At 37.9% G+C, this 24,611-nt stretch overlaps 1 protein-coding gene and 1 pseudogene across 1 annotated transcript in view; one reads left to right on the plus strand and one right to left on the minus strand.

Moving 5' to 3' along the window:
- Window positions 1-231: 231 nt before the first annotated feature.
- LOC149420025 (uncharacterized) overlaps window positions 232-24,611 on the minus strand; it is a 624,492-nt gene continuing 600,112 nt past the window's right edge. The window contains exons 8-15 of the mRNA XM_089636938.1: window positions 24,059-24,167; window positions 22,831-23,013; window positions 22,128-22,401; window positions 18,837-19,061; window positions 17,050-17,260; window positions 14,592-14,793; window positions 2,284-2,466; window positions 232-1,282 (exon numbers count right to left, since the gene is read on the minus strand). Coding sequence (XP_089493064.1) covers window positions 509-1,282; window positions 2,284-2,466; window positions 14,592-14,793; window positions 17,050-17,260; window positions 18,837-19,061; window positions 22,128-22,401; window positions 22,831-23,013; window positions 24,059-24,167 — 2,161 coding nt within the window. The 3' untranslated portion in view covers window positions 232-508. The remainder of the gene's footprint in view (window positions 1,283-2,283; window positions 2,467-14,591; window positions 14,794-17,049; window positions 17,261-18,836; window positions 19,062-22,127; window positions 22,402-22,830; window positions 23,014-24,058; window positions 24,168-24,611) is intronic.
- On the plus strand, window positions 11,544-13,645 carry LOC149420026 (uncharacterized; annotated as a pseudogene).

A 24,611-nucleotide genomic window follows, 5' to 3' on the forward strand; every position in this document is an offset into this window, starting at 1 on the left:
GCCATCATGTTATCTAAATAATATTATGTAACTGTTTAAAACGATTCTTGTGTGTAATATACTAATATACTAATCGGTGAAACTTAAAATATAACTTTGAAAACATGAATTATTACGATATCTAACAATGGGGATAGTCGAATTTATGAAAAATCCGTATGGTTTATTCTAAAGTTAGAAGAGGTTAAAACGATTTTTTTAAATCTGTAACGAAAATTCTTTTCGTATTATGGTGCTACAAAAATGGTATAAAAAATAACGATAAATAACTAAAAATAAAACACACAAGAACTGTTGCCAGATAAATTCAAACCATTCCATATTTACAGTGAAAACCACGATTAAATTCTCGACATTTAATTATTTTTTTTAAATAACTTATTTTCAAAATGCCCAATGTTTATATTAATTTATGTACAGCCATTTTAAAACAAAACTTATTGACATTATGGTGATTGAAAATATTAAACTTTACCGCCACTATTAACATAATATTATTCCGTACAGATTAAGTAGAAACAATATTATTAGAAGTTTTTCCCACATTTCCCATTCCATCCTTGTTTTTCAAGTCGTTCGAACTATCGGAATCTTCGTCGGCAAATTGGATATCTGCATTATCCACGTATTTTTCACTCGGAGACTTTTCGCAAACAGTTTCCTTTTCTTCAGACTGGCGGCGCGATCTATCGACAGAGTTTTGAAACTTGTTATCAAACGTGAACTCTGTCATAGGTATAGAAACCTGCTTTAATGGGTCGCGTCTTGGATTAAACATTTTGGAAATATCAAAAGATGGCTCTGATTTAGCCGGCGCTAAATCAGAAATACTGAAATTTAAAGGATGAACAATATTGTTTTTAGCTAGGAGCAATTTCCTGTCGACCCTTGGAGAGGATTGTGAAGAATTGTCGTCCGGTTTAAGTCTTGGCTTAGCTAAATGAGGATGATCATTGTTATCTTCTGGTGATTCCGTATTGCTGCCTAGGTTTCCATGTACCCTCGGCAATATTTCTTCATAAGTGTGGTGGTTGAATTCTTCGTTTTCGTCGAGTGGAGGTATCCACACTAAGAAAGCAGGGTCCATCCCGAGGTACGAGCCCGTAGCAGCTTCTGAGTTCTTGACATTATAGTCGTAATAGTCTAATTCTAGGTCTGCAGTTAAGCTAAGGTCGGACACGGGGGCCCTAAGTCTCAGGTTTCTTCTTTCCTTCCGTTCTTTCCCTCCTGTGGCGCGCACTCGGGCACAGCTGGTGGTGCTTAGCGCAGGTGAATAGCATCCCTGGGGAAAAAACAAATCTGATTTTAATCATCCACTTTTTATTGAACGGTAATTCTTTCATAATATATTATATGATGTGAATCCATCTCAAGGATAAAAATTCGAATACATTTACTGATAATGTCAATAATAGAACAAAATTTTTAGTGTGTACTATCATTATCAAACATACTAGTTTCAGTTGTGTTTGCTGTGTGTTAGTTAGTCATGTGTGAAATCTGGTTCAATGAACTCAAAACATCTCAGTTTGTTTTGAATTTAAGTGTAATTTTCAAAAAAGGAACTGATTGTTATGGGAAGAATTCCGACAAGTAGTGACGTTGGTACCTACCAAACTAGTAGTACCTACCTAAAATGTAATATTTTTTTGTTTTTTTTATTTTTTATTTTTTATTGTACAATTTTAAAAGTAAATTATTTTTAATGTAAAATTATTGTATTTTAACATTAAATTATTTTTATTTTAAAATTATTGTATTTTAACAGTTAATTATTTTATTGTAAAATTATAGTTTCTTAAAAGTAAATGAGATTTCATTCGTAAATATAAATCGTATTATTATTTTGAAAAGTCATCAGAGAAGGTGAGATAGTAGCGAAGAATAAGAAGGACAACCAATAGCAGCAGGTCGTCTCATACAGTATTCCGTATTTGTCTTATAGTGTAAGCAAATAATATCTTGATATCTCACTAATAGAATTTCGTATTCGACGCAAGTACGATAACGAGCATACACACATTTTCTTTCTATGTCTCTCTTTGTCATACATGAACACAATTTTTAATAAGAATTTACAAGAAACATAAGAGTGTTTCTTACTTGCCACATTTTATTTTGAGTTTGTGAGACAATAGCAAGTCAAGATATATTGTAACTTGATTGACCCAAGAAGTTACTAACAATAATATAAAATTTTCTCTTCCCAAAATATACAATTTACATAATAAATATTCATGCATAAATATGCCATATCCCTCATGATCTACCTGTCGGACTCACATTAGTCAGGGTGCTGGCGCTACCGCTGGTAGCCGAGGACATGGTGGACATGGCGGACATGGCTGAACGACGCACGGGGACTCTGCGGAGGTCAGCTGTGCGTCGGGGGTCGTAAGACGCATCCGAGTCTCTCTCGCTGGTGCTCATCTCAAAGGACATTGCGGGGGAATCAACGTCGGAAACCTGGAATAGAAAAAGATGTTGTATTGTGTGCAGGCAGATGGACATTTTAATATAAGGACTTCTTCATCTCCTGGCGCACTCTGCTATCGGAGATTAGCTATGCAAGTTACAAAAGTAGCAAAGCCTTTAATAATTTAGAAGACTGCAATAGACTCCAGTAAGATAAACATAGAATTGTTGACTGGAGTAAAAGGAATCTACATGAGTGAAATGTATCTAAATGTTTAATTTGTCATTCTGTAGGCCGTGTCATACCTGGCATTACCGGTATACAATTGACGCCCGAAGTTTAAAACGTGTCTCCACCATAAAGGATCCTGTAATCATGATTGACCGTAGGCTGAAATTTTGTCATTCAGTAGGGCGTGTCATACCTGGCATTACCGGTAAACAATGGACGTCCGAAGTTTAAAACGTGTCTCCACCATAAAGGATCTTGGCATCATGATTGACAGTAGGCTGAAATTTTGTCATTAAGTAGGGCGTGTCATACCTAGCATTACCGGTATACAATGGACGCCCGAAGTTTAAAACGTGTCTCCACTATGAAGGATTTCTGAATTATGATTGACAGTAGGCTGACATTTTGTCATCCAGTAGAGCATGTCATACCTGGTATTACTGGTATACAATGGACGCCCGAAGTTTAAAACGTGTCTCCACTATGAAGGATTTCTGAATTATGATTGACAGTAGGCTGACATTTTGTCATCCAGTAGAGCATGTCATACCTGGTATTACTGGTATACAATGGACGCCCGAAGTTTAAAAGGTGTCTCCACCATGAAGGATCTTGGAATCATGATTGACAGTAGGCTGAAATTTTGTCATTGAGTAGGGCGTGTCATACCTAGCATTACCGGTATACAATGGACGCCCGAAGTTTAAAACGTGTCTCCACTATGAAGGATTTCTGAATTATGATTGACAGTAGGCTGACATTTTGTCATCCAGTAGAGCATGTCATACCTGGTATTACTGGTATACAATGGACGCCCGAAGTTTAAAAGGTGTCTCCACCATGAAGGATCTTGGAATCATGATTGACAGTAGGCTGAAATTTTGTCATTCAGTAGGGCGTGTCATACCTAGCATTACCGGTATACAATGGACGCCCGAAGTTTAAAACGTGTCTCCACTATGAAGGATTTCTGAATTATGATTGACAGTAGGCTGACATTTTGTCATCCAGTAGAGCATGTCATACCTGGTATTACTGGTATACAATGGACGCCCGAAGTTTAAAACGTGTCTCCACTATGAAGGATTTCTGAATTATGATTGACAGTAGGCTGACATTTTGTCATCCAGTAGAGCATGTCATACCTGGTATTACTGGTATACAATGGACGCCCCAAGTTTAAAAGGTGTCTCCACCATGAAGGATCTTGGAATCATGATTGACAGTAGGCTGAAATTTTGTCATTGAGTAGGGCGTGTCATACCTAGCATTACCGGTATACAATGGACGCCCGAAGTTTAAAACGTGTCTCCACTATGAAGGATTTCTGAATTATGATTGACAGTAGGCTGACATTTTGTCATCCAGTAGAGCATGTCATACCTGGTATTACTGGTATACAATGGACGCCCGAAGTTTAAAAGGTGTCTCCACTATGAAGGATTTCTGAATTATGATTGACAGTAGGCTGACATTTTGTCATCCAGTAGAGCATGTCATACCTGGTATTACTGGTATACAATGGACGCCCGAAGTTTAAAACGTGTCTCCACTATGAAGGATTTCTGAATTATGATTGACAGTAGGCTGACATTTTGTCATCCAGTAGAGCATGTCATACCTGGTATTACTGGTATACAATGGACGCCCGAAGTTTAAAAGGTGTCTCCACCATGAAGGATCTTGGAATCATGATTGACAGTAGGCTGAAATTTTGTCATTGAGTAGGGCGTGTCATACCTAGCATTACCGGTATACAATGGACGCCCGAAGTTTAAAACGTGTCTCCACCATAAAGGATCTTGGCATCATGATTGACAGTAGGCTGAAATTTCGTCATTCAGTAGGGCGTGTCATACCTAGCATTACCGGTATACAATGGACGCCCGAAGTTTAAAACGTGTCTCCACTATGAAGGATTTCTGAATTATGATTGACAGTAGGCTGACATTTTGTCATCCAGTAGAGCATGTCATACCTGGTATTACTGGTATACAATGGACGCCCGAAGTTTAAAACGTGTCTCCACTATGAAGGATTTCTGAATTATGATTGACAGTAGGCTGACATTTTGTCATCCAGTAGAGCATGTCATACCTGGTATTACTGGTATACAATGGACGCCCGAAGTTTAAAACGTGTCTCCACTATGAAGGATTTCTGAATTATGATTGACAGTAGGCTGACATTTTGTCATCCAGTAGAGCATGTCATACCTGGTATTACTGGTATACAATGGACGCCCGAAGTTTAAAAGGTGTCTCCACCATGAAGGATCTTGGAATCATGATTGACAGTAGGCTGAAATTTTGTCATTGAGTAGGGCGTGTCATACCTAGCATTACCGGTATACAATGGACGCCCGAAGTTTAAAACGTGTCTCCACCATAAAGGATCTTGGCATCATGATTGACAGTAGGCTGAAATTTTGTCATTAAGTAGGGCGTGTCATACCTAGCATTACCGGTATACAATGGACGCCCGAAGTTTAAAACGTGTCTCCACTATGAAGGATTTCTGAATTATGATTGACAGTAGGCTGACATTTTGTCATCCAGTAGAGCATGTCATACCTGGTATTACTGGTATACAATGGACGCCCGAAGTTTAAAACGTGTCTCCACTATGAAGGATTTCTGAATTATGATTGACAGTAGGCTGACATTTTGTCATCCAGTAGAGCATGTCATACCTGGTATTACTGGTATACAATGGACGCCCGAAGTTTAAAAGGTGTCTCCACCATGAAGGATCTTGGAATCATGATTGACAGTAGGCTGAAATTTTGTCATTGAGTAGGGCGTGTCATACCTAGCATTACCGGTATACAATGGACGCCCGAAGTTTAAAACGTGTCTCCACTATGAAGGATTTCTGAATTATGATTGACAGTAGGCTGACATTTTGTCATCCAGTAGAGCATGTCATACCTGGTATTACTGGTATACAATGGACGCCCGAAGTTTAAAAGGTGTCTCCACCATGAAGGATCTTGGAATCATGATTGACAGTAGGCTGAAATTTTGTCATTCAGTAGGGCGTGTCATACCTAGCATTACCGGTATACAATGGACGCCCGAAGTTTAAAACGTGTCTCCACTATGAAGGATTTCTGAATTATGATTGACAGTAGGCTGACATTTTGTCATCCAGTAGAGCATGTCATACCTGGTATTACTGGTATACAATGGACGCCCGAAGTTTAAAACGTGTCTCCACTATGAAGGATTTCTGAATTATGATTGACAGTAGGCTGACATTTTGTCATCCAGTAGAGCATGTCATACCTGGTATTACTGGTATACAATGGACGCCCGAAGTTTAAAAGGTGTCTCCACCATGAAGGATCTTGGAATCATGATTGACAGTAGGCTGAAATTTTGTCATTGAGTAGGGCGTGTCATACCTAGCATTACCGGTATACAATGGACGCCCGAAGTTTAAAACGTGTCTCCACTATGAAGGATTTCTGAATTATGATTGACAGTAGGCTGACATTTTGTCATCCAGTAGAGCATGTCATACCTGGTATTACTGGTATACAATGGACGCCCGAAGTTTAAAAGGTGTCTCCACTATGAAGGATTTCTGAATTATGATTGACAGTAGGCTGACATTTTGTCATCCAGTAGAGCATGTCATACCTGGTATTACTGGTATACAATGGACGCCCGAAGTTTAAAACGTGTCTCCACTATGAAGGATTTCTGAATTATGATTGACAGTAGGCTGACATTTTGTCATCCAGTAGAGCATGTCATACCTGGTATTACTGGTATACAATGGACGCCCGAAGTTTAAAAGGTGTCTCCACCATGAAGGATCTTGGAATCATGATTGACAGTAGGCTGAAATTTTGTCATTGAGTAGGGCGTGTCATACCTAGCATTACCGGTATACAATGGACGCCCGAAGTTTAAAACGTGTCTCCACCATAAAGGATCTTGGCATCATGATTGACAGTAGGCTGAAATTTTGTCATTCAGTAGGGCGTGTCATACCTAGCATTACCGGTATACAATGGACGCCCGAAGTTTAAAACGTGTCTCCACTATGAAGGATTTCTGAATTATGATTGACAGTAGGCTGACATTTTGTCATCCAGTAGAGCATGTCATACCTGGTATTACTGGTATACAATGGACGCCCGAAGTTTAAAACGTGTCTCCACTATGAAGGATTTCTGAATTTTGATTGACAGTAGGCTGACATTTTGTCATCCAGTAGAGCATGTCATACCTGGTATTACTGGTATACAATGGACGCCCGAAGTTTAAAACGTGTCTCCACTATGAAGGATTTCTGAATTATGATTGACAGTAGGCTGACATTTTGTCATCCAGTAGAGCATGTCATACCTGGTATTACTGGTATACAATGGACGCCCGAAGTTTAAAAGGTGTCTCCACCATGAAGGATCTTGGAATCATGATTGACAGTAGGCTGAAATTTTGTCATTGAGTAGGGCGTGTCATACCTAGCATTACCGGTATACAATGGACGCCCGAAGTTTAAAACGTGTCTCCACCATAAAGGATCTTGGCATCATGATTGACAGTAGGCTGAAATTTTGTCATTCAGTAGGGCGTGTCATACCTAGCATTACCGGTATACAATGGACGCCCGAAGTTTAAAACGTGTCTCCACTATGAAGGATTTCTGAATTATGATTGACAGTAGGCTGACATTTTGTCATCCAGTAGAGCATGTCATACCTGGTATTACTGGTATACAATGGACGCCCGAAGTTTAAAACGTGTCTCCACTATGAAGGATTTCTGAATTATGATTGACAGTAGGCTGACATTTTGTCATCCAGTAGAGCATGTCATACCTGGTATTACTGGTATACAATGGACGCCCGAAGTTTAAAAGGTGTCTCCACCATGAAGGATCTTGGAATCATGATTGACAGTAGGCTGAAATTTTGTCATTGAGTAGGGCGTGTCATACCTAGCATTACCGGTATACAATGGACGCCCGAAGTTTAAAACGTGTCTCCACCATAAAGGATCTTGGCATCATGATTGACAGTAGGCTGAAATTTTGTCATTCAGTAGGGCGTGTCATACCTAGCATTACCGGTATACAATGGACGCCCGAAGTTTAAAACGTGTCTCCACTATGAAGGATTTCTGAATTATGATTGACAGTAGGCTGACATTTTGTCATCCAGTAGAGCATCTCATACCTGGTATTACTGGTATACAATGGACGCCCGAAGTTTAAAAGGTGTCTCCACCATGAAGGATCTTGGAATCATGATTGACAGTAGGCTGAAATTTTGTCATTGAGTAGGGCGTGTCATACCTAGCATTACCGGTATACAATGGACGCCCGAAGTTTAAAACGTGTCTCCACCATAAAGGATCTTGGCATCATGATTGACAGTAGGCTGAAATTTTGTCATTCAGTAGGGCGTGTCATACCTAGCATTACCGGTATACAATGGACGCCCGAAGTTTAAAACGTGTCTCCACTATGAAGGATTTCTGAATTATGATTGACAGTAGGCTGACATTTTGTCATCCAGTAGAGCATGTCATACCTGGTATTACTGGTATACAATGGACGCCCGAAGTTTAAAACGTGTCTCCACTATGAAGGATTTCTGAATTATGATTGACAGTAGGCTGACATTTTGTCATCCAGTAGAGCATGTCATACCTGGTATTACTGGTATACAATGGACGCCCGAAGTTTAAAAGGTGTCTCCACCATGAAGGATCTTGGAATCATGATTGACAGTAGGCTGAAATTTTGTCATTGAGTAGGGCGTGTCATACCTAGCATTACCGGTATACAATGGACGCCCGAAGTTTAAAACGTGTCTCCACTATGAAGGATTTCTGAATTATGATTGACAGTAGGCTGACATTTTGTCATCCAGTAGAGCATGTCTTACCTGGTATTACTGGTATACAATGGACGCCCGAAGTTTAAAAGGTGTCTCCACCATGAAGGATCTTGGAATCATGATTGACAGTAGGCTGAAATTTTGTCATTGAGTAGGGCGTGTCATACCTAGCATTACCGGTATACAATGGACGCCTGAAGTTTAAAACGTGTCTCCACTATGAAGGATTTCTGAATTATGATTGACAGTAGGCTGACATTTTGTCATCCAGTAGAGCATGTCATACCTGGTATTACTGGTATACAATGGACGCCCGAAGTTTAAAACGTGTCTCCACTATGAAGGATTTCTGAATTATGATTGACAGTAGGCTGACATTTTGTCATCCAGTAGAGCATGTCATACCTGGTATTACTGGTATACAATAGACGCCCGAAGTTTAAAAGGTGTCTCCACCATGAAGGATCTTGGAATCATGATTGACAGTAGGCTGACATTTCATGCTTATATTGAAATGGCGTGTACTGCCTTGATAAATAAAAACACAGTGTCTTCTTTGAGAGTCTCAAGGAAAACACTGTGTTTTTAGTTACCGCGGTTGTCTTCAGCACTTCATTGAGAATGTCGGGTTTTGTCTATGAATTGTAAGGAATTTTAAAGAAACGCAGGTTCTCATAAATGTATTCAATTCTTTAAAAGGAATAGACTTGAAAGTGAGTCGTTAATTTGAAGCCCACGCCAGGTAAAGTTGTTCAGAAGAAATATCAAAGATTTCTCTACCCGAGGGAGTATGGCTGCTACCCGTGGCTCTATCGTACAGACTATCTTTTGGGTATGCTCGGAATGAACCAATGTCAAGGAGAACATTCAATCCATGTTCCCAATGGTATGATTTGAGATTTTCACGGCCAATAGTATTATGTATAGTGAATATTTTTTGGGGTATTATGCCGTGTTGCGCTACCTCTTTCTTTAGCCAATGTTTCGGACAGCATTGCGCATGTGTAATGTTCCCAATGGTTATCTCCGTCACCGACAGCATCAACACTTTTATCTCCCAGGACTAACTTGCCAACGGCCATGATATTGAGCAGGGCCGGCCCTACGCAGGCGCAATTGGAGCAGTACGCTCCGGGCGCCAAAATGCCACAGCGCCAAGACGCTGATAATACTTAACACCAAACAGTCCTAACACATCACCTTTGAGATTATATTTCATAAAAACGGAGCTACACAAAAATACAATCATCTGAATATTATTGATTATATTGATCACCTAGTTAGGTTACTACTGGTTTTGACAGGGGGGACAAAATTTTACTCGCTCCAGGCGCCATTCGGCTCAGGGCCGGCCCTGCCGGTGGGGAGGGCAATCTTCCTGTTGAACAGAATCAATTCATATATCGACTATTTAGCATCAAGGAAGCAGCCTTTAAAAGGCAAACTCTATTGCTGTTAGTACTGTTGATAACCTACTTTTATTATATAGGGTTTTCCAATAAGAGGTGTTATTTTGATATTCAATGAAAAATGCCATTTTTTAATATAAATGATTGAATGTTTATTTCATTATAAAGAGGAAGGTATGCCGTTAATAGTGAAAAATAACATCAGTCAAATGACCACCACGACCACACCTACAGGACCATATCCTTTTCATGAAATTTTCCATAACCAAATCGCAAAGTGGCTGTCTTATGTCCTCGATAGCCTCACGAATTCCATCTTTGAGGTCTTGAATCGACGCTGGGCTATTGGCGTAGACCTTCTCTTTCACGTGGCTCAAAGGAAGAAGTCGCAAGGTGTTGAATCACAAGATCTCGGTGGCCATCACCTTTTCGAGAGATAATACGGTCAGGAAACTTTTCCCGAAAAAGATCAATGGTGTCGTTGCTTATGTGGCACGTAGCGCCGTCTTGTTAAAAGTAAAAGTTGTCTAGATCAATACCATCCAATTCCGGCCATAAAAAATCATTTTATGGCCGGAATTAAATACACATAACACCTCTTATTGGAAAACCCTATACATATTTAACTAATTCTACTTTATAAATTTATTTAAAAACGGTTTAAAATTAACAATTTTGAAATAATAAATGAAAAAAACACACTTTGTAATACACCAATTTTTATTTGAATTAATAATGACAGCCAACCGGGTTTCGCTTATCTCAAGCTTTGTCAGGGCTTATTATATTAATTAGTTATACTACAGTTAATATAATAAGCCAAGCTTGAGATAAGCGAAACCCGGTTGGTAGTCATTATTAATTCAAATAAAAAGTGGTGTATTACAAAGTGTGTTTTTTCATTTAATATGTACATAATATTTTTATCAAAAAAGTCGTTGTTTCATGTTTTAGCTACACAAGTAGAGGCTGGTTCTACTATGGACGGAGGCTGCCGAAGTAGCGTAAGACAACTGGCGGCGCCTCATCATGGCGATGAGTCTCCGACCGGTTTAGATACAGGTTTAATTATTTACTGGTCATACTCTTGCCAGAAAACAGAGGTTCAAGATATGGCACTTGCTGTCACATGTGTTTTGTCACATTTCATTACAATTTATGATGTGTTATGTGAAATCAGTAATAAAAATTATGATTTTTGGATTTGAATCAGCAACCTCCAGTTTGCTAATCAAAAGCCTTACCCCTCGTCGAAAGTAAGAAAAATTAACCTTACTTTTGGCCAACAGCCATGACCACAATATGGTATCAGAACGTCTCTTCAGTGATGACGTAACCGCTTTATAAACATTTAGTGCTAGTTCAGACACGGCGAGAACCGCGCGGTTTGAGAATCACGCGGGAACCGCGTGGATCTTATGTACGCAGGTATTTATATCAGGTATAATAATCATTCAGACATAATCACGCGGTTAGTCCAACCTCGCGATTACCGCCACTCAACCGCTAGAAAATAGAATCGTGCGGCGCCCACGCGGTTTTATTACTATGGAGATCTTCCTCAGCGTACAGTAGCGTTGCGGGCACCGCCCGATCAACACGTCACAACGAGAGCACGCCTGAGCTAGCTATGGATCGCTTCGACACAGAGTTATTTATTGATAAAGTGGAGAAAAGACCTGTAATATGGAATCTTCAGTGTGCGGATTATTCGGATAAAATTGCAAAGAACCGAGTATGGCAAGAGTTGGTGGAAATATTTGGAAATGGTGAAGACACGTTGGAAAAAAAGGCTATTTTAGGTAAGAAAAATTTATTGACATTATTATATTTTTGAATCTTGCTATGAAACACTCCCTTCGTTCACGAAGTAATGAGCGAATTTGTCTCTGATATTTAAAGATGATTGTGCCCCTCTTCCTGCATGCAAGGTATTGAAACTAGTCATTGGTGCAGTATACAAAGTATCTTTATATTTTATACCATCTCTACTCCTCACATAGTTGTGTAGAACGCAACAGGCTTTTATTATGTCTTCGGCAAAGTCTATTTTCACATTTATAGGCCTATGAAAGATACGCCATTTGTTAGCCAAAATACCAAAAGTGCACTCAATGTTACGTCGGGCTCTCGATGACCTATAGTTAAAAATCCTTTTTTCATGTGATAAACATTTGCCTGCATATGGTCGCATTAAATTTTTTGATAAACCGAAGGCTTCATCTCCAACTATGACATAAGGCAGTGGTGTTGAATCTACATTAGATATTGGTTTAGGTTGTGGTATATTCAATGATTTTTCTATCAGTCGTTTATAAAATAAAGAATTTTTGAATATTGCGGAATCACTGCTTTTGCCATAAGCCCCAATGTCAACATAAGTAAAGCAATAATTGGCATCGCAAACTGCTAAGAGCACTATAGAAAAGAAATGTTTGTAGTTATGATACAATGATCCCGAATCGACAGGCTTTATAACTCGGATATGCTTGCCGTCTATAGCACCAATGCAATTTGGAAAATTCGCATATCTCTCAAACTCTTGAGCTATTCTCTTCCAGAAATCTTCGGTTGGTTCGGCCATAACTTTACTAACCAACTTTTTCCACAACGATTTACACACTTCACGGACAATTCCTGTAATCATAGATTTTCCAAGGCGATAGTTGTAGCTTAATTCTCCAAATGAACAACCAGTACAAAGATACCTAAAACAAGAAAATTAATAATGACATTATTTTCAGGTACAACACTCCAAAAAAAAATGGAAAAACATACGGGATTGTTACAATAAAGAATACAAAAAAGGGAAAACAACTCCTTCCGGTTCAGGTGCTCGTAAAGGAGCCCAATATATGTATTTTTCAAGGCTTTCTTTCCTGCAGAAGAGTGTAGACAGCGATGAAACTACTAATAGTATGAATGAACAGTCAAATGTAATAATAGACGAAGACAATAATGAGACATATCAATTTAACGCCAATGCAACCGAAGCCACTGAAGTAGGTCCCCCTAAACGAAATAAAAGAAATATACCAGAAGAACGAATAAGTGATTTAATTGAAAAAAGAATTGAGTCACGACAAAGTTTTGAAAAAGGACTTCAATAAAATAATATTTCCAGACAAGATGATGATAAACTTTTTTAAATATTGAAGACAATATTAGTGATTTCTAAACGAAAATCTGAAACAGAAAAATCAGAAAAGAAAACGGTTTCAGATTTTCGTTTAGAAATCACTAATATTGTCTTCAATATTTAAATATTACAATTTGAGGTTTTACTCAATAAAGTCATTCCGAAAAATAAATAAACTTTTTTGTTTATCGTTATACAAAGAACTGAAAAAAGTACCAGAAAATCGACGTTTAGCGACCAAAATTGAATTGCTTCAAGTTATACAAAAAGGACAAGCTTTACCACCCTCTGTTCGCATCAGTGCTCACCAGATAATACCTAATACATCGTATTGGCAAAATCAACAGTATACAACTCCGCAAGGATATTTTACTACAAATGGATCAACTTCTGCTGTTATTCCGCCTGGGTCACCATCGCCATCATCTCAATATAGTACTGCCTCGCAGTCTTCTACAATAATAGAAAAAATATATGCTGATTTTAATGAACAATAAATAAATATCTTACCTCAAAGTTACTACGAGTTTTTCTTCTGGTGACACGCTTGCCCTCATATGTGTTTCAGAGCTCGAAATATCTTCCCTGATTAGTTCATCAAAAGATTTTATTGACATTCTTAAATAGTCAAAAAATTTCCTGTCAAACATTCTTAAATTGGGATATAGCGTTAGGAAATTGGCCATGTGTCAGTCGATCCCTTAATATTGGATGCACCCAATACTGCCTTTTCCTTCTTTTCTTTATTTTTTTCTGGAGCAGCCACAGACACGCTAGTTCCTCTTCGACTTCCATCTTGAAACTGATCGCTAATTGCTAACTAACCGCCGATGTTTGAACAGTCAACATTTTTGCGGTTCAAACCGCGCGATTTTATCAATCGCCCGGTTATCTCCGTGTCTGAACAGGCCCTTATCCGACCTCGACTTTGGTATTCTGGCAAAGCAAACTACCTCAGGGGAATCAAATTTACTAATTTCGGGTCTTGGTCTGTCTGTATGTGTTACTCTGGATCAATGAACTCGGATTTGCTTTGAATTTAAACGTAATTTTCAAAGTTGGAACTGATTGTGTAAAAAATTCAGAAAAGCGATAAAGTACTTCTATGAATTTTAATATTTTAACATAAAATTATTATAACTACCGTTTTCAAAATTGGAACAGATGTGTCAAGAATTCAACGTAGTGATAAGTACCTAACTATGATATAATATTTTTTTAGGGAAAATTATTTAATTCTATATTTGAAATGTGTAAGTATTAATGTTTGCGGTTGGTTTATTATCAATCCACTCGGTAAAGCGGAAATGTTACAGCCATGTTTTATGATCACAGTTTGCTACCCGGCAATAACTCTACGAAAACAATCATTTCACGAATTTCCGGGTTACATAGAACATGATTCACGAGATCTGGGACTTATATTTATTTCGCAGAATTAAAAAACATTTTGGTGTTTCCCGCCATCTACCAATAGCACGAAAATACAAAACAAAAATTTTCTTATTTGTACAATATCTTCAACAAAATTTAACTCACAATGGATTGTACATTGGCTTGACTTCTAGCCGGGGAGCAAGTTCGGGACCTCCGGAGGGGCGAGGACTTGGTGTCGGGGGCTCCCTCAGGGTCCGGAGCCGTGACAGGGGCGGGCAGGCTGCCCCCGGATCCCGGACGATTGCTCCCCACCGGTGGAGACTCTCCCATTGCAGCCAGGGTTATGCTGCTGCCACTCGACCAGCTGGAATTCAAATTTAATAGTGTTTTTATACATTCATTTATATATTTTTAGCAAATTATATTATTTTATTTTTTTTATTTTTATTGTATGTACAACAGAACATTCATTCCAGTTACAGTAAAATTTTACATACAGTACAATTTTACATCACATCAGCATTTAGCTAAGTGACTCTTCAATAATTGTTTTAATTGGCCAAGTGGCCGTCAGTAGTCGGCGGCCGTTCGCAGGCCCGCAGGTTGCTCACTATTGTAACTGCTGATTACTGACTGAAGTACATCTCGATCCGCCGTTATATAGCCGCTTGGTACATAGAGAATATTCAGGCGTGGAGGTTGGTGCACTGGATGCAAGCATCGCATCTAGAGGGTTCTAGCAACGATGTATTTGGAAGGGGCGAACGTTCCCGAATGTTCTAGTAAATTCGCTACAGGGCTTTCAGATTCTTCAGTAGTTACCAGCTAACCCTATACAAAACTCAAGTACGTCCAACAATTGAATTTGGGAATCACCTCTGGGCTGGAGCCCCACTAGATTTGATAAACCTACTTGATTCTGTGCAAAGGATGGTGGTCGTTCTGATTTACAATCTGTTTTTAGCAGACTGATTTCTATTGTCAAGCCACAGACACAATGTGAGCATGCTAAGCCTATTCTAAAAGTATTTAATGGAGCCTGCTCCAAGTAGCTAGCAGCATTGATCCCAGGTGCACCAGGACACGTATGTGAAAACCGACAGGCACAAGTTGATGTTGTCTTCACGAGAACAGGTCGTTTCTTTGACTCTTTCTTGTGTAAGTCGGTTTGTATGTGGAACGAGCTACCAGAATCTGTTTTTTTCTGTCATATAATCCGGGCCTCTTTAAGATCTGGATTGATAAATCCCTTCTTACAGCCCCTATCTTAATCCGCCTTACAATGCTGCCCAACCGTGTGGCGACATAGTTTCCCTGCCTTTACACTGTAAAGACAGGAACGCTCTTGTGAAGTGTCAAATTTATAACAACATTGTGTTATATTACATATTATTTTAAAACATACAAAAGAGTTTTAAAAATATCAAATATTTTAATAACATTACCACTTAACCGACCATGCCTATTTCTGAATGTTGATAAGTATTAATAATTTGTGTAAACAATGACATTTCATAATAGATAAATGTATAGACACAATGTATAGACCTCAAAGTTCTTCAAGGATCCAAAGTGCAGAACGAAGAGCACAGCCCTAGGCGTCGTTTAGCTCAGGGCCGGCCTTGTGTGTATATTATATTAAAACAATGTGTGTTTGTGTAAACCAACTGCAATACTGCAACTTGTTCAAAATAAAAGCTACAAACAGTTATGATAAAAGTAGGTGGCTAGCAATAATATATCACTAAAGGTTATCGCACACATATCAGCTAGGCATCGAATCGGCATCACCTTGTGTTTTTGGGGTGTTATGCCGTGTTGCGCTAACTCCTTCTTTAGCCAACGTTTCAGACAGCATTGCAATGTCCATCATCAGGGCAGATGTGGTATTTGGCCGTGAAAATCATCATACTAGGCTCAAAGGGACAAACATAAGATACGCTAATTGCCATACTTTTAAACGACAAACACCAGTAAAAACTAAGGAATAATATTTCATTTGTAACTACACCCAAATTAGTCATTATTTATTGATTTTCATCGTCATTAGAGTAAGTGAGATAGAGAACGTAGCAACACAAGTATAAGAAGTACAACCTACTGGCAGTAGGTTGTCACACAGTGTTCCATATTTGTCTTAGTTTAAGAAAGAAAGCGTATCTTATCACCTCGATCAAACCCGTGATGAAGAATGAAGTATTTGCTGCAACTATAAGTACTTACATAAACGCTGCCTGGTCCTATATTTATTTCCTTCATACAAATATATTCTTACAATATCTATATTTGTCATAGATGAAAGAGTCGAATCGTAAGTGTGTTTGTTACTTGCCACATTTTGTGAGACAATAACACGTCTATATGTTTGTAATGTCTTTGTGTGTAGTCAGTAGGCAGTTAATTATAATGACTGCCTGTTCCTGTGTAAATGACTTTACTGAAACAACATCATTTAGTTACATTGATAAATAAAATTCTTACCGATTAAACATTTATAACAAGTTCTGAAGAATGAAGATATTATGTTCTGGTAGAGAGTTGACATTGCATTAATTTTTTCACATATTACCAATGTTTTTCAGAACCTGCAATAGTTCATTAGCAACGAATATTATCTTACCCGCCAGCCTGAGTATTATTTCCATCTCTGCCTCCGTGGCCTCCCTCAGTATCCCCCGTCTCCATCCCCTCCTCGGTGAGGTCTCGGGACTCCCTCAACAACCGGTGCGCCTGGGGCCCGGACCGCAGTCTCCGAAGAGAGAGGACTTCTGACAGAAGGGTGCCCCGTGAACCTCCGAGACCACCCAATACTGCAGTTGAACCAGCTGCAACTGAAAGATAAAACAATGATTTTTTTTTAATGTTGACAGTTTTGTAATGCAAAGCTGCAGTAATATCTAGCATTTAACAGGGACAATATTTAGCCAGCAAATAGAATGAGTTGTAACTTGTAACAACAATGATAACATTTTCAGGGGCTTATTAGAGTGACATACTTACTTAATTTTTGTTTTTCGACTTTATGTCCGGGTTAAATCTTCCCCATAGGAAAAATTAAACCCTTTCACACACTTTTCCACAAATGATCATCTAGTCAATCAACATTATGTAAGCAAAATAAATACATAAAAATACAAGAACAACACGTCAACTCACCAGAGATCAAATGGGAAAATAATTCACCGACTCCAGATATTCTCATATCAGAGGGTTCGGCTCGGCAGAACTCCTAACAGGGCCTAAAAAACTTACTGATCCCTCAGCATAAATATTCAAAAAATCTTTCGTTATCCTACATATATTTAAAATGACTGATTTTTGTATTTTTATATATAAATTTTTTGATAGATCTAATACGCCTAAATTTTGAATGAGAGCTAGGTATAATGCCAGTAGCCGAAATAATAAATGGTAATATTTTTACAGTCTGAGAATGCCTAAATATATTTACAATTACTATTATACTCCAACCAGAAAATGATATCTGCTATAGTAAACATGAATCAATTTCAAATAAATAGCTTCAAAATCGTGGTGCGAATATTTCTATGCAAATTAAGTGTTTTAAAAAATTGTCAAAATTATTCAAGAATTTCAAAGCATTTTTGTATATTCTGTGGTTTATTTTAGTTTTTTATGTGTATACTGGGCCGGCCCTGTGCAGGCGCAATTGGAGGAGTCCGCTCCGGGCCCTGAATTTCCGAGGCACAAGGATCCAAAGAGCAGAACGAAAAAACATCACTAGGCGTAGTTCGGCTCAGGGTCGGCCCTGTATGAATTAAGTATATTAAAACAATGTGTGTTTGTGTAAACCAACTACAATATTGCAACTTGTTCAAAATAAAAGCACAAAATAGTTATGATAAAAGTAGGTGGCTAGTAATAATATATCACTAAAGGTTATCGCACACATATCAGCTAGGCATCGAATCGGCATCACCTTGTGTTTTTGGGGTGTTATGCCGTGTTGCGCTAACTCCTTCTTTAGCCAACGTTTCGGACAGCATTGCAATGTCCATCATCAGGGCAGATGTGTTATTTGGCCGTGAAAATCTTAAATCATACTAGGCATCACCTCGCTTTATTTCATTAGGAACACCCGAGGCGAGATGATGACGTTACGATGATGGTTAGTGTGCGTTGCAGTATGAAGTTTCATACATAGAATTCTGAATAGCACAAGCTGATGCCTGCATCTGGAGCCAGGCTGATATGTATGCGATAACTTGATTAATTTGTACAGCGCAATTGTGTACTACTTCACTTCAAGTTCAATTATGAAATAATAATGTTCTTTGCCTTTTGGGCTTGAATTCATTCCAGTGCATGTAGAATGTTATACTTAAATGATACAGAAGCAGGCTTTTTCATTGGATATGAACTAAAAATAAAATTGTAATAACATACTGTCAGAATCAGCCAGAGAGTCACAATCATTGGCCCGTTGATATTTAGAAGTTGCATGCAGCGCTCTGAGGATGATCCAGCACAGGGCAGGGGCGGCTAACAGCAGGCCTGCAGCCCCCAGGGCCCCGAACACCAGGGCTCCGCCGAACAGGGGCACCCTGGTACTGGTATGGCCTTCCCCCATTGAGACTGCTACACTAGCGGAGGCGTTTGATGCAATGGGTTCTGAAATTGGATGAAACTTTTTTTCATTAAATGTTTACGTTCTAGTTTCATAGATGTCAGTAGTGATATCTGTTTTGATAAAACGATTTTAATATTTTTTACAGTGTTTATTTTATATTCTATCAAAATTTCAAACGATTTTTGATACTATTACGCGTGTGGGCCACTGTACTACATACATTAAGATTTGAAAAATAAAGACGGAGGTGTCAAGACTGTCAAGCACACAATCATAAATAAACCACTCACCACACAATAGATGAAATGAGTTGTTTTTACGAAACACAGGCGGGAGGCCAAGTAGAACGCTAGTTTTAATAATTTTGCATTTTTGAGTAATACCACTTATAATTTTATTTATTTTTACAATATGAGTTCGAGTCACATGAAGTAACGCAGTGTTATATTGCAATAAAAAAACACCATTGGCAGTATCACAAAGTTTGTATAAAAAACGAAAAAGTATATAACAAATGTTCTAGAAATATATTTTTTTAAATTGTTTCTGACTTTCAAGGTGTTCTAGGCCATCACGCCTCATAAAAAAATCTTTACATATAGAGTAGCGAGAGGTAGTTCTAGTTCTAGTAGACCTTGCGTCAAAAAAATTATGTTTTTAATTTAATAAATCAAAACAAAAATTTCCTCCGAAATCGTAAGATTTGTATGTAGGAAGGTACACACCTAACCACTTATAAACCCATATTATTTTATTTAAAATATCAGGATATTAGGAATTAGGAATTACACAATTTGCCCAAGGGTTTTTATAGGAAACGTTGCATCTCAATGACGGCAGTTTTTCAAACTTTCTTCAGACAGGTAGGTAGGTAGGTGCCATATAAACGATAGTATTGAAAAAAATGAAAGTCCAAATAAACACGACGATTTCATATTTGAAAAATCTACTGCAGCCACCATCTTACGTAATGCAAAACGGTCGAGTTCGCTAGGCCAAGTCAAAAAGAGATAAAGGAATGCATAATATTTGATTATCTGATAGTATTATTGTCCCAGCGTCTGGACGATGTAGGCCCTCTGATTGGTCAAATTAAAATTGTCTGTAACTTGAATATTAAGACACGATTCCATACTAAAATAGGATCGCCTCATAATAATACGAGATTTCTTCAAAAGCATCGTTTCTGCTCATATATTTTTTGGATAATTTCGAAGAAAATATGTTTTAGAAAGTTCATAATCCATTGGATTAATTACATTACAATGAAAATTCTCCACAGTTACGTGATTATGTTTGACGTTTATAAAAATTCGCGCGTTTCTTCAAGATGGCCGACAGAGCGCCCCTCTGGCGGTTTAAAAACGAACCAAATGCCTGGCGCGAATATTTAAATATGCAGCTCACAATACTTGACTACTTACCAGTAACAAGCGTTTTATAAGAAGATTTCTTCTGGAAGCTTATCACTTTGTAATGGCATTTATCATTATTATTTATATTTTTTCTTATTAATTATATCTGATTTTATATTGGCATGTTTTCTAATTTCAAAATTATTTATTTGCAATGCTTTATATCCTGTGTGATAGACCTAAATTTTTATCAAGTGTGATCATTATTCAAAAGATGATCAAACTCAGATTCACTATTTCCATTTAGAGCTTTGAGATATTCTTTAGTTCTGACTTCAAAGTTTCTATTGGTTCTACCTTTGTAAAAGAAATTACAATCATCTCAATTGAGTTTTTAAACTCCTGATTTTTTTGTTTGAATTTTGCTATCTTTATTATTAAGAATATATTTCTTCATTGTTATTAGTGTAAAACGCCAGTTGAATGGTACCAGGATTGTTTATATATATAATTTTAGAAGTATCGTTATCCACAAACAGAATTCTACGCCATTGTTTATTTCTATCTTTAGAAAGACCGTTTGAAGAGAATGTGTTTAATTTTTTTTATTTAGTATTTCAACTATCAATTTATTAGAATAACCGTTATTAAATGCTATTTGTCTTATGAATATATTGTTTTATGGTTATATGCTATTTATTTTTTTCAGGTCTTAAAATACTTCACTATAAATAATTTTGAAATTTTAGAAATGAGGAAACATATTAATATAAAAGCAGATATAATTAACAAGATTTTTTTTATAAACTCTCTTTTAAATATTTTCCCACTCAACTGGTCTTTCCCGTCTAACGATATTATAATTCCTAATTATTATAAACCCAGCCTACTCTTACCCCTCCCCCCTCCTTCCAATTCTTCTTTCCCAATTGCAATCTATATTTAATTTTTGACTTCGGTGTATACACAATAAAATGTAAACATTATATTTATTTATTTATTGGACAATTTGCATAGCGCTGCTTTTGTGAGATATCACCTCGGGGGCGCTATATTGTAATAATCTACCTTTATATATAGATTTTTACTCTCCTGATGAAGGTGTATATATAATCTAGCTTTAAACTTTATTAGATACAGTAACAGTTGTAGGTAAAGAATTACCACCAGTTGGAGTAAAATTAACACCTTTTAATTAAACCGACTGCTAATGTCATCGCACAATTACCCTCCTTTTATTCATAAACACGGGTACAATTAATCAATATGTAATAATCTATTATTTAAGTCAACTTTGTTAAAACTATCTTTAATTGTGACAAACTAAACGATATTGATTCAACTTATAGACATTGACGGTTGTAACACATATTCAAGCACTGCAAGTCTCCTATGAGCTAATTATATTAGGTACGATAACAGTTAATATCAGTTGTAGACATGTAGTCAATAATAGTGTTTCATTTGAAATAATCCATCACAAATACGTAAAAATTCATTTACTCAAACAACTATCATTCTTATTATGCGTAAATTTAGCATGTTATTATTGATTAACTCCTTCCTGTTCCGTGTTTTAACAATATATATACTCACCCTCTCTCTGTGAATGTTCAAATATCTATCTATTAAATGTAACTGTTGTTAATATCACTTAAAATGGGCGAAGCCCAACGAAGAGCCGCCCGCAGGGCCTAGCAGAAAAAAACCCGCGGAGCGGGTTTTTAACTGCTAGTTAGTATTATTACTGACCAATCTGCGCCGCATTCGCCACAAATCCCCCCGGACAGGCAGGCCCCGCCGCCAGCAGCTCGTCCGAGAAGAACTCTAGCAGAAGGCTGTCACCGCTGGAGCACACCGCCCCCTCGTCGCCCCCCGCCGCGGAGCCCTCGGAGCCTCCGTCGCCCGGCCACTGCCCCAGCAGGGGGGCGCCCGGGGAACCGCCGTCCCGCGCCTTCAGCCACTGCGCGCCGCAAGGGAGGCGGTAGCGCTCGACGGTCAGACGAATCACGTGTCCGGGGGCGGCCTGGAAATTAAGTAAAATAAAGTAAATTAGTCTAAGTAGACAAAAACAATGTATCGCAGAAATAGCCACTTTGTTGAAAAGTGAAATAAGATTTTGCCGAAGTTTTTTTGTAAGTTTCAAGATATTTCTTGTTATGTAGGAACTTAATTTAATGTTTTATTATATATTATTATTGATAATAATTATGTGTACACGAACTTTAGGTTATTTTACGAATCACTAGAGTGGGCAATCACTGTAAACATTTTGGGAATCCACTATGAATAAGTGGGCTATCAGTGGTGGGCAACACATGCGGGTTTGCATTTGGGGCAACAGTTGGCCATAAAATAAAATGTTTGTTTGATGATGATAATGAGACAATAATCACAAAACAAAATATATTATGTGAAAATAAGCGGTAGATTACATCAATGTGTCAAAGTTTACCTGAAGTAGCCAGAACGTCCTCCCCTGACACTCCTGGGCGCTGGCCGACAGGTGACGTGGCGTAGTCCCCAGCCGAAGGGCGCAGCCGCAGGTGCAGGGGTCCCCTGGGGGGCCCTGGGCACCGGGGGCCCACGGGCAGGGCTGCCCGTCCAGGATGCAGGGCTCCGACTCTACTGCAGCGCCCTAGAATATTAACACACCGTTTAGGTAAAAGTTACTAGGTATAGATTACTGACAATAAAGAGGAAATATATTTTAGACCCTGTTACAACAACAAATAATTTAGTTCGTTGAAGTGATGTTTTTTATGTGAATACTGCAGAATTGTTCCAACTGCTCTCTGTTAACCGGAGCCATTGTAACCATGGTATATTGCGAGACTTAAGGGTGTGGGGAGGGGAAGTAGAAGGCGGGGAAGTACCTACCTGGTTATTCAGAACTGGTCACCAAACATGGCTAAATAAAGCTATTTTAAGCGACATGTTTTATAAATTTAGAAATGAGAGAACAGAGTGATAATCGAATTGCAAACATTATGAAAAGACAACTGTATACTAAATACAAAAGTATATAAATTACAGGCCGCCCTAGAACAGAAAACCCCTGAGGAGAACTGTGACAACTTTCAATTTATTCTTATATGTGTTATGCCATGCACTTAAACCTTGTGCCTACAAACTTTGCCAAGGAAACTAATATTTGATTAAAAAAAATAAAGGTGTTTTAAAAAAGACATTTTTTTTAATAACCTTCCAAAAGCCTTGAAGGAAAGGAAAGTCTTAGCGCTTTTCGTAGGATACGTGTTGTATTATGTAAAAAAAATGTTTCTTTTAAGTTAATGAATTTAAATCTATTTATCTGCATTTCGTAGACTATATTTTTACCAGACTGAATTGTGAAATATATTTTTTTACTATATGTATGAAAAAAATGTATACATCTAACAAACAATCAACGATTTAATACTTAATGGTGGTATTTCATCATGGCGATACTGAGAGTATCTATTTCTATGGAAAGAGCTGATGTGAATACACCACAAAAGTCTGGAAGCTGCTCCCAACCGTCTGGAGCCAGTGAGACTATGGCATCCCCAGCTATTTTCATTATATTATGTAATTTTTTATATGAATCAAATGTGAAATGACACAATTTAATTTAATTACATTTACTTGCGCACGCCGAGATTCGAACCCATAACCTCAGGATTCGTAGTCGAGGACCTTACCGTACGACGACGGAGGCCATTAAATGTGATATGTTGAGTTGTTTTATGGTGATTACGGGCTGCAGCCTGCAGAGTAATTATGATAGCCAGTTTCCCATAGGATAGGGCACTAGAAGAGATGAATAAGGCAAGTACGTGTAATGTACCAACGATTAAATTACGTGATTATTAAGCCGTCTGAAACAACTTATTTCTCCATCCATGCCCATATTCCACCGACAAAAAGTGGATGAGTATCACTTTGAGAAACCTATATATTATGTCAAGCGATCATTTATTTGGAATTTTATTAAGATCCAAATACCACAACACAATAATTAGGTTTTTCCATTTATTTTATTGTTGAGGGGGCTCCAATCCCCTTATTGACACACATACAGATTGATTGGCGAAAGAACTCAAAGAGAAAAAAATCCTGTAATGCCCAAAACTTCACCATTAAATATTATCATCAGTTAAAAAATGGCTACAAAGGTACCAACTCGTATATTATTAAGGTAAGAATAATAATAAGCATTAGTTGTCGGTATAAGATTTATGTTTATTTTTGCGA

Source organism: Hesperophylax consimilis, chromosome 11, assembly GCF_061612785.1.
Source record: "Hesperophylax consimilis isolate HC1 chromosome 11, BYU_Hcon_1.0, whole genome shotgun sequence".
NCBI classification, from domain to species: domain Eukaryota; kingdom Metazoa; phylum Arthropoda; class Insecta; order Trichoptera; family Limnephilidae; genus Hesperophylax; species Hesperophylax consimilis.